The sequence below is a fragment of the Pungitius pungitius genome, chromosome 9, assembly GCF_949316345.1.
Source record: "Pungitius pungitius chromosome 9, fPunPun2.1, whole genome shotgun sequence".
NCBI classification, from domain to species: domain Eukaryota; kingdom Metazoa; phylum Chordata; class Actinopteri; order Perciformes; family Gasterosteidae; genus Pungitius; species Pungitius pungitius.
The window spans coordinates 4,557,196-4,575,969 of NC_084908.1; the positions used below are offsets into that span (position 1 = coordinate 4,557,196).

Consider the following 18,774-nt stretch of genomic DNA (forward strand, 5'->3'; position numbering starts at 1 on the left):
CATCTCTCTGCACTGAAAGAAAGGCATGTTCTGTTCATTGACTTGTTACAGTCACAGCAGAACATTTCTACGGACTAAACATTCTCCACTTGTGCCAATTCTCTTTTTTAATAGCCCGCGATGAGAGAGAGCCACTGCACTGCACAGCTGGTGGTGTGTGATGGAGTAGCACAAACTAACCACTGTGTGGCGCAGCTTCGCTTGTGCTGCCCACCCCTTGGACAAATGGACAAGATGCATGCTCAACGACAATAACGCGCTCATACATACATCTGTTTGATGACGTTCTCTTTCTCCACTGGTAACATTGCCATTTAGTTAATTTCAAATTAAACAGGTTAAGTGTAATGTGAATTTCATTATCTATTTTCTAATACCTAATTAATAATGCTTTGTTGTTTGTAAATCATTGATTGTCTTTTGTTGTAAATATGGCCTAACAGTATGATGTAACTCGCACATCATGAAATGATAACGTTAAACTCTATTATTATTATTATTATTATTATTATTATACGTGATGACGCCATCCAAGGATTTACGGTCGATGTCCGAGAAATCGAACAAGGAACGGAAGTGCAGCATGAGAGAGAAGAGACATGTTTCGTGTATGAAGTTAGTTCGGCTCATGTTCAGTTATATTCCCTTTAACGGAAGACATTAATCGGCAAAGCATCCTCCTCTGCGATACCCGGATATCAGACTGTCCTCCCGGACTAACCCGTCACTTTCTCTGCGAGCAGGAACAACTCAGGTAACGTTACAGCGAGGCGGCGGGCTAACGCTAGCCGACGTTAACAGTTACGGTGACACACGTAGTGATTTAAATGACCAAAGTAACGCTAGTTAGCAACGTTTCGGGGAAATAAGCAGGTAACGTTAATACGCGGGTGGTGCGACTTCAGCTTGCCTCAATAGAAGCGACGACGTCGGGATACCTTAAAACGATGCCGACCGACGGTAGCTGGTTAACCTCGATTAACGTTAGTTGTTACACGGTAAGGACCAAAAGAACCAGCTGATGTCAACGTTAGCTGACAGCTAGCTGTTTAGCCATTGCTACACTGAAGTGGGGGATTCTTTCCGTCGAGCAGTCTCCTCTCTGACGCCTTTGCAACTCGGTCCGAGAGTGCTGCTGGCTGGTGACGATGCCATGTTTACATGTCGCCCATGTGCGTGGTACGAAGGTAGAGCTCGGCTATGGACACCTCAACACCCCAAATGAGGGCCAAATGGGCACATATCGCTTCATTGATGGCCCGTGGTTTGTGTCTTAATTCCCCTTTTCATTGCTTTAGATTACATAATGTCAAGATTGTGCCTATACATATAGTTATGTATGTATGTCTCAAATCACATGGGGCCAGGTAATATGACCGCCATGTATGGAAACAGTTTGGTTATGATGTGTTGCTTGGATACGTCGCATCATGCTTTGAGGCAATGCAGGTCGGCCTTAATGAAGATCTTATCATTTTTATTTTTTTGGAGAAAGACAGGCTTACTTATTCTTCTTACTTCATTGGTGTATTTTGATATGTTAAATGTGTCCTTCTCAGCCAGGATGGATCCAGCTCTACTGAGGGAGCGGGAGCAGTTCAAGAAAAGAGCTCTGTCCAATCCGGCTGTAGAGAAGAGACAGGCTGCCTCCGACTCGCACAAGAGGAAGAAGCCCAAAGTTGAGAAGGAGGGCTCCTCCGGGACCAAACACGGCGCTGGTGAGTGAAGAAGGCCGGTTTCCCTAATGTGTTTGTTCCAGCTAATGGTTCCTTCCCAGTGGTGTAAGTGGGTTGTGGAGGGATGGAAGCTGACATGTAATTGTGGTGACCATCACTGTGCGTTAAGTATCCGGAGAGAGGAACCAATCACCATTAATGGCGTAACTTCAACAGCAAGCTGAAAAATAAGAGCTTGCGTTGTGCTTTTGACCAAAATCACTTGTATTTAATCATTTTGAACCTCTTGATAAGCAGAACTCTGCTTCAACACTAAAATGAATCTTTTGCTAAGCAGCCTCTCTTGTTGGCTGTATTGCAGTTTTAAATGCAAACAACCTTTCCGAATAAGGCGTCATTTCAAGCCATGGGGGCCTCTTTGTTGTGGGAGTTCCTCAGCTGGCATGGCTCTGTTTCTTCGGCTGTAGACATCCATCAGCGTTGTCCCTCTTGGCGAGTTAGCTCTTTCATTCACGCTTCCCGGTCCTTATTTAAAATAATGGCACAAAAACAAAGTTGTCGTCACCGTTAGCCTATGGTAGCTCTCCATCTCCAGGGCTGATGGAGCGCTGCACCCTGGTGTTAGAGCCGGTAAACCTGCCCCTTCACCGCTGTGTCTGTATTTTATTCTGAGACAGCAGTGCCATCAAGAGACCAAACAGGGTAAACACAGAACCTACTGCCATATTATGAATACAATATGTAACCAATACCTCTGGTCTCTAGATACAGAAAACACTTTATAGAGAAAAACAATGCATAAAAAACCCATTTTGATGCCAGAACATTGTTAAAATACATAGTTTGAAGGATAAGAAATTTTAGTGTTCAGTGTTTAGTGTTAATTCCCAGGTTGCTAAAGGCCAAAGGTATGCATTACATATTTAATTGGAGCAACTAATTGCAGAAGTAATTGATAAATGCCCACCCAACTATGAGCTTGTGACTAATGTTACCAATGCCATATCTAATGTGGATAATCTGCATTTGATCTAATCTGTGCCTCTTGGTGAGGTGCTTATAATGATCGCGACAAGACAGGCCCATCCTGGTGTCCGCACGTACTGCACTTTAAGAATATTGAACCCTTTGAAAAGTCATTCATAAAATATTAACAACGACAAAAAACGTGATCTTCATTCCCATCCCAGCACTACAATTTCTGTTCCCTTTTTAAGTACCGAGATGTAGGCTGAAGGCATACCTCAATCACCTCAGCGTAATGGGCGGAACCTGAACATCAATGATGTCATCTTTCGCTGTTCAAACGGTACTTGTGTACATTCAGTCCGGCGACGGCACGGTGCTTTCCTTCCCCGTGGGGCGGAAGCTTTGAGCTGGTAAAACGTTTCTCCTTTAGCAGCTGGCTAGTTTCCTTTGCTAATTCCGCCATGCTTTTGTGCTGCACTGCCTACGGACGAGGAGCCTCGCAGCAGACCGCTAGCCGGGCTGACCAGCCAGCCTCTCCACTCCGACGCCAACGGGCGCGGCCGTCCGCTCATCCTGTTCGCCCGAGGAAAGAAAAGGCTCGTACATATTTCAGCAGCAATTTATTAAAACCATACGTTGTGCTCGAGATGGCACGATGAATTTACATCACTGTGCGGCAACCAAGTGTCATGAGCTAATGTTGCAAAGCTAAACATGTTGACAACAGCGGTGTACAATTAACCAGAGAACAGAGAACTGCAGGATTTGATCAAAGCAACAATGTTGTCCAAGTATGTTTGATCTTTTGTTTTGTCCTGATGGGAAACCGGGGATGTCTTTCATTTTCTAGCCATAAACAATAATTTACCATATTCCTTAGAATCGCATTAGCAGCCGGATAAGTGCAGCGCACACAGGACTCGCATGTCAAAGTACAAGAATACTGTTCCCTTAGCTGATATCTGGTCATACGAACACGCCACCCTATGAGAACTATTTTTACACGAATGGTCTGTTTCTGGCGTAAAAAGTGTGGCTTTCAGGGTCCACGTGGCAGTGAGTGTAGATGTCTAAACATTCCATCCTGACCAAAATAAAACAGCTAATTAGACTTTCCCAAATGAGTTGCCAACTGATGCCCCTTCTTTTTTATTTTTTTGTTACGTCGTTCTGTGACCTCCTCACCCTCAGCAACTGAACCACTAGTAGCACTGTTATCCAAAGTCCTTTTCCTCAGGGCATCTGGGGTGAACGCTGTGGCAGAACCCAGGTCAGAGACCTGAATACCGACTCCTCCTCATCCTCCGACCTCTTCTACCCCCTCCCCACGTCCCCCTACACCACCTCTGTGCGGGAATCCGGCTCCTTGCACATGCTGGTCATTAGCTGGCTGCAGCCGCCCGGCCCCTCCTCCCGCAGCTCGTGTTGTGTCTTCCCTTTGGCGCAGCACCCGCAGTCCAGCAGCTCGTAGAGCACGGCCAGCGCGGCCAGAGACACCACGGTGAGGATGAAGAGCAGCAGGATGACGAAGCAGGCCACGTTCCAGCCGTCGTGGAACGGGTAGACCTCCTGGACCTGCAGGGCGACCCGGGGGACGAGCGCGGCGCCCGGGTGCCACGGGAGGTTACTCGGGTGTATGGCGCCGGTGCTGTTGGCCATGGTTCCTGGTCAGAGGCAATTGAAACAGAGCGAGAGAGAGAGAGAAAAAGACGGGTTGTTTGGTTGTAGTTGGGAGCAGCAAGGAGCAGAAATTAGGGAGGTTATAAAATGCTTGTTTCCATGGTGAGAGGACAAGTTGAGAGAGCAAAGTAACAGAAGAACGCCTCCCTGCAGATCTGGCACCGGAATTTTATTTTTACTTGAAGGTAGTGATGGACAAGCACGCAAACCGACCAGAGAAATGCGGGGGGGGGGGGTGGGGATGAGAAGACGACGTGTTATTGGAGCAAAACGTTTGTATTGCAAAAGAGCACGAACCCCGCCGAGGCCATCTGCTCGGAACCAAAATAGACTTTTGGAAGAAGAGGATGGCTGCACGAGGAAATGCTGCTTTTACGGTCTGTGGATTGCCACGCCAAAGAGAGCGCAGTGATGATGGTAAAAGGTGCTCTGCAGTTATCTCACCGTCAGATCGTTTTCCTTTTCTTCAGCTCTTCTCTCACATTTCCAGCCAAAAGTCAACCATTTAAAAATCCTCAGGGAATCGCGGGCCTCGGTCTCTGCCCTCATATACACACACACACACACACACACACACACACACACACACATATGCACTCTTTATTGACACATATTCTCACTCAAAAGCAGAGACATTTTTCCATCCACATGCTGGGACCAAGGAAGCTGACCCAGATAACACTTGAGTGAACCACATAAATCAGTGAGCACTAGTGTGCCTCTTCATGCTGTGAGCTCACTTTATTTATTCATGTGGCATGTTTTTGACTTACGGTGTGTAAAAGCACATTGGCAGTATATCAACAGGTGAGGCTGGAAAAAGATGGGGGATCGATTCACAGGAGCAGACCGTTAGTACACCTGCTGATCCTCCCACCGGCTCATAACACCAACCTCACTTCAACTCATTGCCATGACAACAACCTCTTTTCACTAATTTGTCTCGGCTGGTATTGCCCTCACCTTCTCCCACGTGGTCTCTCTGCTCTTTTATTCAGTCACACTCAATGGCAGGTTGGCTCTCTACAGCATCTGTTAGCTCCCCCCCTCCCTCAATAAAAAATGAGCCCCACCCCAGCCAGGCCCTTAAGGTTTTGCAGGATCCTACATTGCTCTCTGGTTTTGCACAGTGGCCGCCTCTCACTAAAACACACACACACGTAACACACTTATGCCCCTGGCTGGCTCATCAGAGCTGTCGGCCCCTCATTGATTTTTGTCTGGGGAGCTGCGGTTTGCATCTCCACAAGACAACAACCAGGATGCAGCTACCCACACACGTGCACAGAGACGTCTGGTGTTCTGCCGGGGGAAGCGTGCAGACACAAATCCATGTTTATTTAATCCATGGCTCGCTCAGTCCCGGCCCTAAATATTACAGGGGCCACCTGCTTTCAGCAGGGTTATTGTTGCAGCGTTAAAGACGTGTTCCAAACACAGTTAATGTAATGATCTGCGATGTTTAGACTAAGGAGTTGACTTTTGCTGTACAACAAATGCATGATACTTGACGGTGGATTACACAGCACAGTACTGTCATCATAGCTACACTCTGAGACCACCATGTTTGGTGTCAAACACCGGCTCGTTACTCTGATCGATGCCGTTAAGGAGAAAAATGCCCACTCACCGGTGTGTGCGCCTCGGTCTCCAGACGATGCAAAGTCAACAGATGCGGCTGTCCCGTCTCTTGGCTGCTCCACCTCTCTCCCTCCTCCGTGCTCGCTCCTCGACCCGTTTTTCCTCCTCGGCGCACTCTCCCAGGCGCGCGCGCACGAACGCACTTCCAGTCGCCCTTCGTGCACCCGCCCCGCTCCCCCCCTCTCCGCCACTCCTCGCGTCCCGGTCCCGCCTCCGTATTCCGGCCATTGGCCTCTCCGTGTGGCCCTGCCCACGCCCCATTCGTCCGTCGGCCTGTCACGCTGACCCACGCCCCGCCTACCGGTGCGGCTTACGGCGACAGAAGGTCCCGCCCACATACGATGAAGCGTTCAGTAGAGTGCCTTTTTTTTTAAAATAGAGCTTTGCCAAGGCCAGTTCTCCAACAGTCTTGAGGAAGGGGGGAGGGGGGGTAGCTGGACTGCTGTCATGTACTTCTGCAGTATTTAATGTATTACAATAAAGGATAAGGCTGATGATGTACTACTTTTCACAAGGTTCAGCAGATCCAATGAATGAAATCCCAAAGGCAATGAGTCGATCCAACAAGCTACAACCGTAGTGTCCTTTTTCTCTGTTCCGTGGATATGCTTGTTTGTTAGATCAGTTAAATCAGGTTCATGAACACTGAATTCAACAAATCCACTTTCCATATTGCTGCTGTAAATAGCCTCAATGAGCCCCTGAAATAGTACTGAACAAAAAAAAATAATATTGTGATCCTTTTTCAGGAACCACTAGGTTTGATTGCCACAGACTATTGTTGGCTGGAGCTTTTTCATTGCATTTGTTGACAGTAAGTTAAAACCAATTAAAATGTCATGCCCATTCAAAGTAAAGATTGGTGACCTTCATACACAATAACGCCTCTTTGTGTCTGCTCGTATGTGCCTTTCATTTTCGCGCGTACCATTTTAAATATTGAGCCTTTTTCTTTCTCTCTTCCTCCACAGAGTCTAGTAATGGCAGCTTTAACATCAAGACGAGCTCTGGGTACAAGTTTGGCTGCCTTGCCAAGATAGTCAATTACATGAAGGTAAGCCCTCGCTCTTTGAGAAGAGCAACATTCTCTAGCGATCTGGTGAGGATTCTATCAAAGGTTCACCCCTGAATCACAACTACACGTTTTCCTCTCTGGCGTGTAATGCCACGTTATCAGTCTAGATTTTGAGCTGTTAGATATGTAAATGCCAGTCCTTCAGCGTGTTGTCATCCCATCAAATCTCCCGACGAGCTCGACTGTTGTCCGCTGTGACTCGAGTGAGTCAGCCGAGTAACATTTGGTCTCCGGTCTTTCTGTTGGTCGCCAACAGCTTGTTTATCACGCTGTGACACGGCAGAGCGGCAGCCGGGGACCCGTCACACAAACTCTCACACTGGACTCGACAGATTTTTCCTTTTTTACTGTGTGCATTTGTTTTGCCATCTGTTCCCAGCGCAGCTTAATAAACCGTGCAAAGTACATCAACATTGCTCAGGGCGATGTGTGTGTGCTTTATGTAAATCTGTGTGCTTCTCTCTGTGCTCTCAGACGAGGCATCAGAATGGCGACACGCACTGCCTGACCCTGGAGGAGATTCTCGACGAGACCAAACTTCTCGACATCGGCATGAAACAAAAGCATTGGCTCATGACTGAGGTGTGCTTCCAGTCTCTCGAGTATTTACACGCCATACCATACCAAACCATAAATGCATTAGCTGTTTATCCTCCCACAGTTGACCTAGTTGCTTCCGCGCGATGCGGAAGCGGATGAAAGTGTCGTTTTAGCGCCCATCCCTCTCATAACCAGGTGGAAGCTCCCCACAGTAACTTGAACTAGAGACTTGAAACTGCTTCTTCCCCATTTTCCCCACAATGCCAGGCCTTGGTCAACAATCCCAAAATCGACGTGCGCGACGGGACGTACGGATTCAAGCCCAAGTACAACCTGAAGGACAAGAAGGCCTTACTGAGGCTGCTGGACAAACACGACCAGCTGGGCCTCGGAGGGGTGCTGCTGGACGACGTGGAGGAGGGGCTGCCCAATTCAGCCAAGGCCATCAAGGTCAGTCCGCCCTGAAGCAGACCTTCTCTTGTGCGTGTGTCCCCCGCGCGCCGTCTTTTGAGACTAATCAGTGAGGACATATCGGCAGAAACATGAGCTGTCGAGTGTTTGCAGGCTTTGGGCGATCAGATCATCTTTGTGACAAAACCAGATAAGAAGAAGATCCTCTTCTACAACGACAAGCATTGCCAGTTCACAGTGGACGAAGGTGAGCATCACTTCTGTCTCCGTCTCGCTCCCTCCCTGTGTCTGTCTCTCCTGCTCTCAGCTGTGTTTCTGTATGTTTACTGACTAGTTTCGGATGATTGATGGTTTAAGTTGTCACAAAAAAATAAAACGGCAAACCTATTTAACAGATTTGGGCTTAGAATTCAACTCAATATGTCACTGGGACATCAATATTTTTGCCGATTCCATGTTTCTGTTTGAACTACTAGTCAGATAATTCTTTTTGGTTTGGTTCGTTTATATATATCTCATATTCATTTTTTCATTTAATTGTAGAGTTCCAGAAACTATGGAGGAGTGTTCCAGTGGATTCCATCGACGAAGAGAAGATCGACGAGTACCTGAAGAAACAAGGCATCTCCTCCATGCAAGAAACCGGACCAAAGAAAGTGGTCGGTGTCCGCTGGTTCCCCCCCCCCCCCCCCCCCCACCCGCTTGATTTCCTCTCAAACTCTACATCTACTAAACCCAGTTTAGTCCACTGTGAAAAAATGTTAATCAGGGCCGACTGCTTTTCTGTGCTCCCTGTGCAGTTGCCGGTTCAGAAGCGGAAGAACAAAGGCGGGCAGAGGAAGAGACACTTCAAGACCCACAACAACCATCTGGCCGGCGTCCTGGAGGACTATTCGGAAGGCGTTCCAGCAAAGAAGTGAGGCGGAGCCCCCGACCACCCGCCAGCTCACAGGAGATTTTCATGGCAGGCTGTTAGGGTCGTTTTCCTTTCTCAGCGCCCGGTGGCGGTGCTTTACAGAAGTGAACCCAAGCCGTGTTGTGCAATCCTTTTTTTTTTAGTTTGTTTATTGTGACATTTAGAGGAGATGAGTACCGAGACCATTTAACCAAACCCACCATCCTTACGAAGGGGGCGGACGGGGCGTGTCGCCACAACTGCAACCCCAGTTAAAATTCAGATGAGGTTTCTTCATTTTATTTAATGCAAAGGTTTGTGTGGAAGCTTTTATTTTGACGGGCTGCAGTCATCTGGTGGAAGCCTCCTCTCGCTTTAATGGCCGCCGCAGCAGATGTGTCGCTCAAGTTGTGCAGCGCATCACATCAAGCTCTCTCGTCCAGTGGGAACCATCCCGCTTCTGGTGGACTTTAATTCACTTTGCAGAAGGTGTTTAAAATATTGCAACTTTTTTTGAACTTATTTTAATAAATGACAGTGTTACAAGATACGTCTTTGCTTGATCGAGACGCACATCAGTGTATATCAGTTTGTTTATACAAAGTCATTTAGTGTACTGTTGATATACTTCAAATACTAACTGTAAATGTGCAGTATTCTTGCTGCAATCTTTACTACCTCGTGATGAAAAGTAACAGTAACCACCATGGCCATAAATGTTTATTTAATCACTCACTCACTCATAGAAAGGGGTGCATGAAGATGAAATGCTTTGTGGTTAGAGTAGAAAATGTCTCAACGATACTGCTAGATACACATTATATACATTTGCACTTCATTCCTGAATTGCCTATTTAAACATGGTTTTGCTAGCCATTTACAGAGTCAACTCAAAGCATTGAGGCCACTTCTAGCTGGCATTGTGGCTGGCTTTGACTGTCTTCTTCAGATGGTGGTAGTTCGGCAAAATCTTCATCAGAAAGTCGAGTTGAAGAGTCTGAGGCTGCGAAGGCCACAACACAAACATTAATAAGCAGAGGACTTATGAGTGGCATTTTTCATAAACTGACAAAGCTACTTATTTTATTTATAAATTGGACTAGTAAAACCACATTAGATGTGAAATACCAGGGCTTAATTTTTTACTTAAGAAGGTTATGGGGGATTGGAGGGAAGCTGCAATACTTTAACGTTCTTCCTTATATGACGACAACCTAATATGACCCTGCAGTCGAAATATCTTAATACCCAAAAACCTTCACTATGCATTTTTACACATGGTTCTATCGCAAGAACAGAGGTTGAAAGAGATGTCAGACCAGCAAGACCTGAGATCCAATAAACACTACCGCAGGGCCCATTCAGAACCAGAAATCCTCTCATCCAAACTACTTCAAACCCCGCGCTGCACTTCCTTTGGTCCTGGGCGGGACAAGTGTGAAATGGATGGGATGAACTGCAGTGGTCCTTCAATCATTTCGATTTAGAGAGGGACGTATGACACACTACAAACTTCTAGGTCAACTGACATGTTTGTTTAAATTAGCTCTATCTGAATCTACTTCAACACCCAACCTGAGGCTGCTGCCTCCAGTTAGCAAAGAGATGCATAATTACCTCTGTGACAGTCTCAGCAAAAGAACACGCCCCTTTTTAAACGCACAACACGGAATGGGTCGCATACGGTACCTGCGGTCTCTCCGTCTGAACCCGTCTCATGCATCCAGAGCCGTAGATGACCGTGTTCTCCGGGATGACCTCACAGGTGTTGACCTGACAAAAGGCTCCGATGATACAGCCACTCGTGAGGATCACATTCCGACCAACGTCGGCTAGACAGCAGAAAGAGCACATTCTGAGGTGAGTGCATGGATTTTACTGGAGCAATTCAAGGAAGAAAACAAGGACGCAAACATCCTACCTTTGGATTCAATCACATTGTTGTCGCCAATTTTCAGAGCTTGTGATACTGTAATGTGTCAGTTAAGGCATTTAATTATATATATATATATATATATATATATATATATATATATATATAATGGTTCGAATATGAAATATCATTTGACTTGTGGAATAACCCTGGACAGGCACGACAAAAAGGACACCACAGCCGACTTCAAACACGTTGTTCATGCCGATGGTCATCGTCTTTGGTTCCACCTCAGACTCTGGTGTGATGTTTTCTGGGTAACTGTGGAAGGAACAGGTTTGTTAGTTTCTTGATGTACAAAGGTAGCCCACCTTGTAACAGTGTTATAGCCCTAATGTTCCCGTGAATTACCCATTGATGATCAGAGCTTGTTCCTCGATCAAATTGCCCTCTCCGATCACGATGGGTCCTGCCTCTGCGATGATGCGTGCCTTTGGGTGGACTACTGTCCTTGGGCCTGAAGAAACACAACAATTAACTAAAATAAGATAATCATAACTTGGGTTAAGTACACGTAACGTTAAAACCTGCTGAATTCGTTTAGTTTCATCCATTTCACGATGAGAATTGTAAGGTTTGTCAAGTCATCCCCGATGACTTCGAAGTGACCCAATGAAACATCTTACCTATGGTGACATCTCCTCTAATTTCACTTTCAACACAAACCACGGCTCCCGCTGCTATTTTGACACTGTAAAAAAATAAGAGAAAAATGGTAAAACAGTGACCGAGGTTAAGGGAGGAACCTAAGTAAGTTAAGGGTGGAATGGTTAGCTAACGTTGCTAGCGATCCAATACGCTAACTGTCTAAACAAGGTAACGATACAGTAAACATTCTTCAATGTGACTATTCAGTCACTTATTGTCTTTGCCATTGGCTTTAAGCTTTGCCTTATAAGTTCGGTTGTTTTTTTTGTTGTTTTTACCTTTTCTGAGCATTTGGTTTATCAGCCATGGTGACGGATGAAAACCGATTGGAGGCACGATGGATTCACTCGGTTGTCGATTTAGCGTCCTAGCTGTCACAACGTTATGCGCATGCGTCAGTTCACTCACTAACTACATTGCTCTTAATGAAATCTGGTTAATATGATTATAGAGAGTGATCCACCACGTGTTCTTCTGTTTAGAACGATAAACTCATACTCAATCATCCAGTCCCGCTGATTTAAATATTGCATTTAACAATTAAAACGGGTTTTAATGGTTTTTAACCTTTCTGGACTTACAACTGGATCACATTAACTTAATCAAGTATCCACTTCTCTACTTACACCCTACTCAAAGGTTTTGCTATTAAAGTATTAACTAGGGGCCCTATTTACAATAGCAACATAGTGTGTATTGTCAAACAGCTGCTAAAAAAGATTCTGTGATGCCTTTTACTAAATCATCAATCATAAATCACACACATTTAGTCATATATGATGGTAGCCGTCTGCAGATGTAACGCCAGTGGTGGGGTGGGGGCAATTAGAGTCACAGGTGACCCGTCGTTAAAGTTAACAATGTACTTTGACCCTCATCGCTCGCACTACAATGTCAAAACAAGGAGGGCTCGGAAGTCGCATCTGTTATGGCAAAGGGGAACCCGAGGAAGAACTCAGAAGACACATCTTCAGTCTTAGGCTTGAAGCAGACGACCCAGAAAGAAATGACACCACCAGGGACCCGGGCCTCCCTCCTCGCCGCCCTGGCTTTGGTCGTAGCCGTCTGCGTGGTACCGCTGACGGCACAGATATCCGCCTGTAAGTAACTTGAGTTCTATGTAGTGGAGAGTAAAGCAGAGCCTTGTAGCTAGGCTAGCTATAGCTAACTAGTTAATTAACCCAACCTATTTAACGTTAGTTAACGCCCAGCACAATGTTATATGACTCAAAGTTAGCTGGTTATGTGTTTAAATGACTTCGCAGCCACCACGGTGGCTTTCATCAGCCAAGTGGAGCTTTGCCCCGATGGGCATGTCGTTAACTTATCGGTCAATTGATTCATAAAACCGGTTAGCTCGAAGCTAACGTTAGCATCGACCCAAAGTCAGTCCAAGAATGAGCTGCAGGCGTTTGAACTTCCTTCCTGGGGGTTAGCTCTGGATTAATGCAGCATGTGACCACCGGGGCTTGTGCAGCCACAAATTCAGCCCTCTCACATGCTCTGCTGTTCCGGGGCGGCGACGCTAGCCGACCGGCTGTGGCTCGCAGTTGAGACGGGTTTTTTTTCTCCGTCCATCCCAGCTAACGCGAGCTAACCCTCCGCCCTGGGACGTCACAGGCTTCTCGTCCATAAGGGCTGAAGCGCCGGGTCGAGGTAAGACGCACAGCTGTAGCCTCGATATACGATATGTAGGTCAACATGGAAGTTCACATGCGCACTAATGAGAAGGTCTGCTTCGTGTGGCCAGCTACACTTGATGCTGTAGAATCTGTTCTGTGTGTGTGTGTCCCTCACGCTGCTATTTCTCTCTCTCTCCAGCTGGCCTCTCTCATCACAAGCACATATCCCTGAAGATGGACGAGGCCATTCTGACCGTCAACAACGAGCTGGACACCGAGGTGGTGGTGACCTGGGTGTCCGAGCGATGCTTCCAGGTAGCACTAAATATCTATTCTGTTCAGCTACGAGACTTGTTTCAGATGTAGATGGTGTTCTGATCTGGACCCGTCGTGTCCCCGTGCCAGTGCTTGTATCAGCAGCTGGGGGTGCTACCCGCAGGGCCCGCTCCTGGCCGGCCCAGTTCGGCGAGCTTCGTTGTGAGCACACAGCATGAAATGACTCTACAGCTCAACAGCACCAAGGAGAGCTGCACGTGAGTTCAAGGTCACAGACGGGCAATATATCAAAGCATGCACCTTGGAATCCCTTCTTAAAGTCTCATGTACAGCAACTGTATTAATGAGCCAAAATAATTTGAGAAATCTAAATTTTAACACATTTTTTGGTTTAAATTGTCACTAAAGAGCGTTTCATTTTCTATTTCAGGGTTCCATTTCATTTCGGGGAGCAGGGGAACTACTCTCTGTGGGTGAAAAACCTGAACAACTCCTCAGTGATCAACTGCTCTGTAGTGACTGACGCGGAACCTGTCAACAGCTACATACGTGCGTATGACGTGCACACATCGGTGTTTTGATGCTTTATTCATCCCTGTCAACTTTTGGATGACCATTCTTTCTCTTTCTTTCCCCCGCCCCAAACAACAGCGATCTTGGTAGCTTTCCTTGTCTTGGCTGGGCTTGCCATCGCCTCCGCCATCGGAACCAAAATATTTGGGTAAAACGATTAAGATCGCTCGCTGAGATCACCCCCGAGCATAGATGAACGCTCCTGATGTGTTTGTGTGTCTGCGCTGTGGTTCTGTGCGTGTTCGAGGCTTAAAACGGGCTGGTTCTCTTCCTCTCCAGGCTCGACGTAGTGAAGGGTTTCCTGTTCCGAATCAGCGGCTCCATGGAGACAGAGCGGCTCATCAACTCTGTGAGTGTTTGTGTGGACAGGATATTTGTTAAGTGCAAAATCCCATTTATTTATCTGGACTTTCATTTTTAATGCCACATTGGAAAGTTTGGAAAAAATCTGAGACAAAAAAAACTGTTTCATAAAATAAAACAAAATATTGAATATTGTCTCTAAAAATGTTCCTCAAGGACCTCCATACCGATGGAATCTGATTAACCACGATCCCATGTGTAACTTTCATCCCTCAGGAGCTGGGCTCCCCTGGCAGGACGGTGTCACTAGTTGCTGACAACATCCTCCCTCCAGCGCCCAGCCCCAGCAAGAGGCTGCGATCTCTGGACACATTCAGAGGGTGAGCCCCTCTCGCCTGCTGCTCAGCTTCCTCAAAGGCCGCAAACCCGCATAACCACACGCTTTGATCTCATGTGATTGTCACTGCCGAGAGTGATTGCTCATTTGAGGCGACCTGACGATGTGACTCATTATGAGCCCTCACTGGTCGTATTCGCATGGACGCAGTCTCAATGTTGTAGTTTTCCTCCCAATGTGAACCATGCGGCTAATGTGACAACAATGATGTGTATATAGATACATGCATACGGTATAACCTGAATGCCTTTTCTCTCTTTGCTGTCAGTTTGTCCTTAGTCATCATGGTGTTTGTGAACTATGGGGGGGGGCGATACTGGTTCTTCAGACACGAGAGCTGGAATGGTGAGCCCCAGCTGCTTCTACCTTTTTAAGTCATGGTTTTATATATATATATATATATATATATATATATATATATATATATATATATATATATATATATATATATATATATATATATATATATATATATATATTCCTAATAGAATCACATATTCCAATTGGAATAAAACTTGGCATCGGAGTTGATATTAAAGCCGACGTTGTCTTCTTCCAGGCCTGACTGTTGCAGATCTCGTCTTCCCTTGGTAAGCTTCTATGTGATTGGTATGCTGCATTTCCTCACCTCTGTCTGTCCATGTCCTCGTGGTCTCACGCGACGCGGTCCTCTCCTCCGCCAGGTTTGTGTTCATGATGGGGACGTCCATCGCGCTGTCCATCAACTCCCTGCTGCGCGCGGGCTCCACCCGCCGCTCGCTGCTGAGGAAAGTGGTGTGGCGGAGCGTGCAGCTCTTCGTCATCGGCGTCTTCGTCGTCAACCCAAACTACTGCCAGGGGCCACGTGAGTCCAGGAGCGCCGCTCCGCTGCCGGCTGCCATGCGGCGAAACCGTTTAGAGGATTGATCACGCCACGTGGTTTGATATCGTTGTCATTTGGTCTTTGTCGTGTGTTGCTGCCTCACTCGCTCACTCACTCACTCACTCACTTGCCTCCAGTATCTTGGGACAACCTGAGGATCCCCGGTGTGTTGCAGCGACTGGCCTGGTCCTACTTGGCTGTGGCCTGCCTGGATCTGTTGGTGGCGAGAGGTCATCTCGACATCCTTCCAGCGGTCAGTCAGCGATGGGGCTCTGATCTCTTGTTGTACCTGTGGTGTATTTTGACCTGTGTTCATCTGAGGCGGGTCTCTCTGTTCCCCAGGAGGCTTGGTGGTCCCCTGGAGTTGACATCTTGCTGTACTGGCCGGCCTGGCTGTGTGTGCTTCTCTTGGAAACCGTCTGGCTGTGCCTCACTTTCCTACTTCCTGTTCCAGATTGCCCAACGTGAGTAGATGCGTTCGTACTCAATCCAAGTTTTGGTCACACTGGTGAGCCTCAGTGGGCCGTTGAGGTACAGCCAAATGGTAAATGAAAAGAATGAATAAGAAATGTTGGTAACAACAAAGCTGTAAAATGACTGTATAAATGTAGTTGTTCCTCCAAGACAATTTCAATGACCTGATAGTGTTTAATGTGTTTTTACCACTGAACTCTAAATCAATTTCCTTCGTATGCAGAGACACAAAATGAATTTGTTTTTTGAAACCATGTAATAACATTTAAATGTCACGCACATTGATAACCCTGGCTCCCTCTGGTTGTGGACAGAGGCTATCTGGGCCCCGGGGGGATCGGCGACATGGGCCTGTACGCCAACTGTACCGGTGGGGCAGCCGCTCTCATCGACCGCTGGCTGCTCGGAGAGAGCCACGTCTACCAGACGCCTTCGTCCCGGGTGTGTAATCCACTAGACGCCACGCTAACGTACCAAGAGTAGAGATACAGTCGTGTACTGGTGATTGCTTCAGTTTATTTAACATTTTATTTCCGTTTTTTAAAAGGTGATTTATGCGACTCGTGTGCCTTACGATCCAGAAGGTGTTCTTGGCAGCATCAACTCCGTCCTCATGGCTTTTCTTGGACTGCAGGTATGTCCTCTCCATTTGCCTCCTCTCTTTTTGGTCTCAAAATCCAGAACCAGATTTACAGGTAGTTGCATTTTCCTTTTTGTCCCCAGGCAGGAAAAATAATCTTACACTACAGAGATCTCCACAAATGTATAATGTCAAGGTTTCTCACATGGGGTCTCCTACTGGTAAGCACATTGACTTGTTTTAACACGCCTTCTGCTTCTTCAGTTAATTAGTGTTCCCTGTCCATTATTTTTTTTTTTTTTGTGACTGTTTGAGGTTTTTAATTTTGCGCTCCTGTGTGAATAATGACGTCTAATGTGACACACAGGGAGTCATATCAGCCATTCTGACCAAATGCTCCACAGACCACGGCTTGATTCCTGTCAACAAGAACCTCTGGTAAGGCTCACCGTCGAGCCCTTTTGGGACGGGAGGTTTAAACATTCGGCCGCAGCAACAAATTCCATTTTGCGGATTGTGTTTGTCTGACTTGTTTGTTTCTTTTATGATATTCTTGATGGACACATTTCCTTTTGAACTGCAGGTCTCTGTCCTATGTGACCACGCTGGCCTGCTTCGCCTACGTGCTGCTGGTGCTGGTCTACTACGCGGTGGACGTGAAGGGGTGGTGGTCGGGAGCCCCCTTCTACTACCCCGGTGAGCCGAGTGTAGAACTTTCAACTAATTCCATCAAGCATTTGTGGAGATTGAGTCCCAAGTATTGCTTATCAATTCTTCGTCTGTAAGTAAACGCGCCTCGTCTTTAAATCCACTCTTTGCCCCCCCCCCTCCCCAGGTATGAACTCCATCCTCGTGTACGTGGGCCACGAAGTGTTCAAGGACTACTTCCCCTTCCGTTGGCGCATGGCTAACAGCCAATCACACGGCGAGCACCTCGCCCAGAACCTGGTGGCCACATCGTGTTGGATCCTCATCTCCTACGTGCTGTACAGGAAGAAGATCTTCTGGAAGATTTAAGAAGCAAAGTGACGGGACACAGGGGGGGGGGTGGTTGTGTGAGCAATGTTTACCACCGAATTATAGAAGTTAATGTCTGAAAACATTTGGAGAGCAGAAAACTGGACACTGATTCATTTTGGCCAAAACTACGGTGGATTTGCCATTGAAAACATGGGGGTTACTTCTGTTTCACAGCACATATTTTCATTCTTTTTTTTTTATTTCAGTCACTAATTTCCAGGTTTTCATTTTTCAAAGATCTTCAGATACGATGCGGCGGCCAGAAATCTTGACTCGCTCAGGAAGAATGCTTCTAAGAATAGTGTGGGGATTTGAGAACACTGACATTGTTAATCTACCATTTAATTGTGTTATAGTACCTCAGCGGAAGCAGCAGGCTGGTTTGTTGACTTCCCTTTTGGGAGAATCCCTGCTGCCATCTTAAGTGCTGTCCCTTCACTCTCAAAAGCTAAAGTGTTTTTTTTATTATTTTAAAACGGACCCTTTTGAGATATAATGATGATTGGGATCCCCCGTGATTTTCACTGCGCTGTGGGAGAAGGGAGTGATATTTAAACAAGGGGAAACCAGATTTAAAGTATTAAAAGTCTAGCTATCTGCTGCATGTATCATGCATCATTTCTCATCTTTTCAGGTGTATGTATATTTTTGCTGACCTTGCACTCCCAGCCGTGTGACATGATGCTGTGTCTGACCAAGCGATGAGGGGGAAGTGAAGGGAGCCATGTCAGATGACTGTAGCCCACTGCAGGGTGCTCGCTTTGCATTTGTTGGGGGGTCTGCAGAAGGATGCATGTGTGGGTTTGTTCTTTTTGATCAGATTTTCACAGAACTGACTTTAACATATTCATGATGGCATTGGTAGGAGTGATTTGCCTTTTTCCTCGCTGAAAGTTGGCTCTTTTTAAGGTGCCATTTCTTGAATGTTTTCCTGAGTTAATACTGTACTGTACAAAAGTTGGATTCAGAGACATGATCGTGCCGTTACTCTCACAATACAGCATACATGTATGATTGGCAGTTATGTTTATCAATGCATTCTGCAAAATCCTATGTTCAGTCTGGGAAATATCCAAATGCTGTTGGTGATTTTGGAAAAATCTTTCCTCTCAATCGATGAGTTTAATTTTGCCAAACTTTTATACATCGTTTTTATACTCGCCATTTGAGAATCAGTTTATGTAATAAAATGTAAATAC

General features: G+C 46.4%; 4 protein-coding genes across 7 annotated transcripts; 2 read left to right on the forward strand and 2 right to left on the reverse strand.

The window, feature by feature from the left end:
• Positions 1 to 533: 533 nt before the first annotated feature.
• gtf2e2 (general transcription factor IIE, polypeptide 2, beta) lies at positions 534 to 9,464 on the forward strand. 2 transcript variants are annotated; one of them, XM_037472213.2, is made up of 8 exons: positions 534 to 754; positions 1,560 to 1,718; positions 6,938 to 7,020; positions 7,516 to 7,623; positions 7,849 to 8,031; positions 8,146 to 8,239; positions 8,536 to 8,651; positions 8,793 to 9,464. In XM_037472213.2, exons 2-8 carry the CDS (start codon positions 1,565 to 1,567, stop codon positions 8,910 to 8,912), a joined length of 858 nt encoding a protein of 285 aa, XP_037328110.1. In that variant the 5' UTR covers positions 534 to 754; positions 1,560 to 1,564; the 3' UTR covers positions 8,913 to 9,464. The 2 variants fall into 2 exon arrangements, with proteins under 2 accessions (XP_037328110.1, XP_037328111.1); XM_037472214.2 differs by lacking the exon at positions 534 to 754 and adding an exon at positions 824 to 998.
• Positions 3,249 to 6,174, reverse strand: smim18 (small integral membrane protein 18). Of its 2 annotated transcripts, XM_037472217.2 has the most exons (3): positions 5,956 to 6,174; positions 4,770 to 4,864; positions 3,249 to 4,309 (listed from the first exon to the last, which is right to left on the reverse strand). In XM_037472217.2, exon 3 carries the CDS (start codon positions 4,302 to 4,304, stop codon positions 3,981 to 3,983), a length of 324 nt encoding a protein of 107 aa, XP_037328114.1. In that variant the 5' UTR covers positions 4,305 to 4,309; positions 4,770 to 4,864; positions 5,956 to 6,174; the 3' UTR covers positions 3,249 to 3,980. The 2 variants fall into 2 exon arrangements, with proteins under 2 accessions (XP_037328114.1, XP_037328112.2); XM_037472215.2 differs by lacking the exon at positions 4,770 to 4,864 and having other exon boundaries at positions 5,956 to 6,161.
• Positions 9,465 to 9,589: 125 nt separating the features above from the next.
• Positions 9,590 to 11,891, reverse strand: LOC119218093 (dynactin subunit 6-like). The gene is made up of 7 exons (XM_037472219.2): positions 11,747 to 11,891; positions 11,447 to 11,511; positions 11,172 to 11,277; positions 10,996 to 11,081; positions 10,809 to 10,856; positions 10,577 to 10,719; positions 9,590 to 9,890 (listed from the first exon to the last, which is right to left on the reverse strand). The coding sequence occupies exons 1-7, from the start codon at positions 11,773 to 11,775 to the stop codon at positions 9,798 to 9,800; spliced, it is 570 nt and encodes a 189-aa protein (XP_037328116.2). The 5' UTR covers positions 11,776 to 11,891; the 3' UTR covers positions 9,590 to 9,797.
• Positions 11,892 to 12,004: 113 nt separating this feature from the next.
• Positions 12,005 to 18,413, forward strand: hgsnat (heparan-alpha-glucosaminide N-acetyltransferase). Of its 2 annotated transcripts, none has more exons than XM_037472211.2 (18): positions 12,005 to 12,568; positions 13,290 to 13,405; positions 13,496 to 13,623; positions 13,797 to 13,915; positions 14,018 to 14,087; positions 14,219 to 14,288; positions 14,519 to 14,622; positions 14,908 to 14,984; positions 15,199 to 15,229; positions 15,323 to 15,483; positions 15,639 to 15,754; positions 15,844 to 15,965; positions 16,290 to 16,416; positions 16,523 to 16,609; positions 16,699 to 16,776; positions 16,923 to 16,993; positions 17,139 to 17,251; positions 17,391 to 18,413. In XM_037472211.2, exons 1-18 carry the CDS (start codon positions 12,397 to 12,399, stop codon positions 17,570 to 17,572), a joined length of 1,944 nt encoding a protein of 647 aa, XP_037328108.2. In that variant the 5' UTR covers positions 12,005 to 12,396; the 3' UTR covers positions 17,573 to 18,413. The 2 variants fall into 2 exon arrangements, with proteins under 2 accessions (XP_037328108.2, XP_037328109.2); XM_037472212.2 differs by lacking the exon at positions 12,005 to 12,568 and adding an exon at positions 12,627 to 13,124.
• Positions 18,414 to 18,774: the final 361 nt, after the last annotated feature.

Coding starts and splice junctions, on each gene's coding strand:
- gtf2e2 (XM_037472213.2), top strand. CDS start 1,565: ATGGATCCAGCTCTACTGAGGGAGCGGGAGCAGTTCAAGAAAAGAGCT. Junction 7,624..7,848: donor AGCATTGGCTCATGACTGAG/GTGTGCTTCCAG, acceptor CCACAATGCCAG/GCCTTGGTCAACAATCCCAA. Junction 8,652..8,792: donor AAACCGGACCAAAGAAAGTG/GTCGGTGTCCGC, acceptor CTCCCTGTGCAG/TTGCCGGTTCAGAAGCGGAA.
- smim18 (XM_037472217.2), bottom strand. CDS start 4,304: ATGGCCAACAGCACCGGCGCCATACACCCGAGTAACCTCCCGTGGCAC.
- LOC119218093 (XM_037472219.2), bottom strand. CDS start 11,775: ATGGCTGATAAACCAAATGCTCAGAAAAG. Junction 11,512..11,746: donor AAACCAAATGCTCAGAAAAG/GTAAAAACAACA, acceptor ATTTTTTTACAG/TGTCAAAATAGCAGCGGGAG. Junction 9,891..10,576: donor TTCAGACGGAGAGACCGCAG/GTACCGTATGCG, acceptor TGGCCTTCGCAG/CCTCAGACTCTTCAACTCGA.
- hgsnat (XM_037472211.2), top strand. CDS start 12,397: ATGGCAAAGGGGAACCCGAGGAAGAACTCAGAAGACACATCTTCAGTC. Junction 15,484..15,638: donor AAACTACTGCCAGGGGCCAC/GTGAGTCCAGGA, acceptor ACTTGCCTCCAG/TATCTTGGGACAACCTGAGG. Junction 15,755..15,843: donor ATCTCGACATCCTTCCAGCG/GTCAGTCAGCGA, acceptor TCTGTTCCCCAG/GAGGCTTGGTGGTCCCCTGG.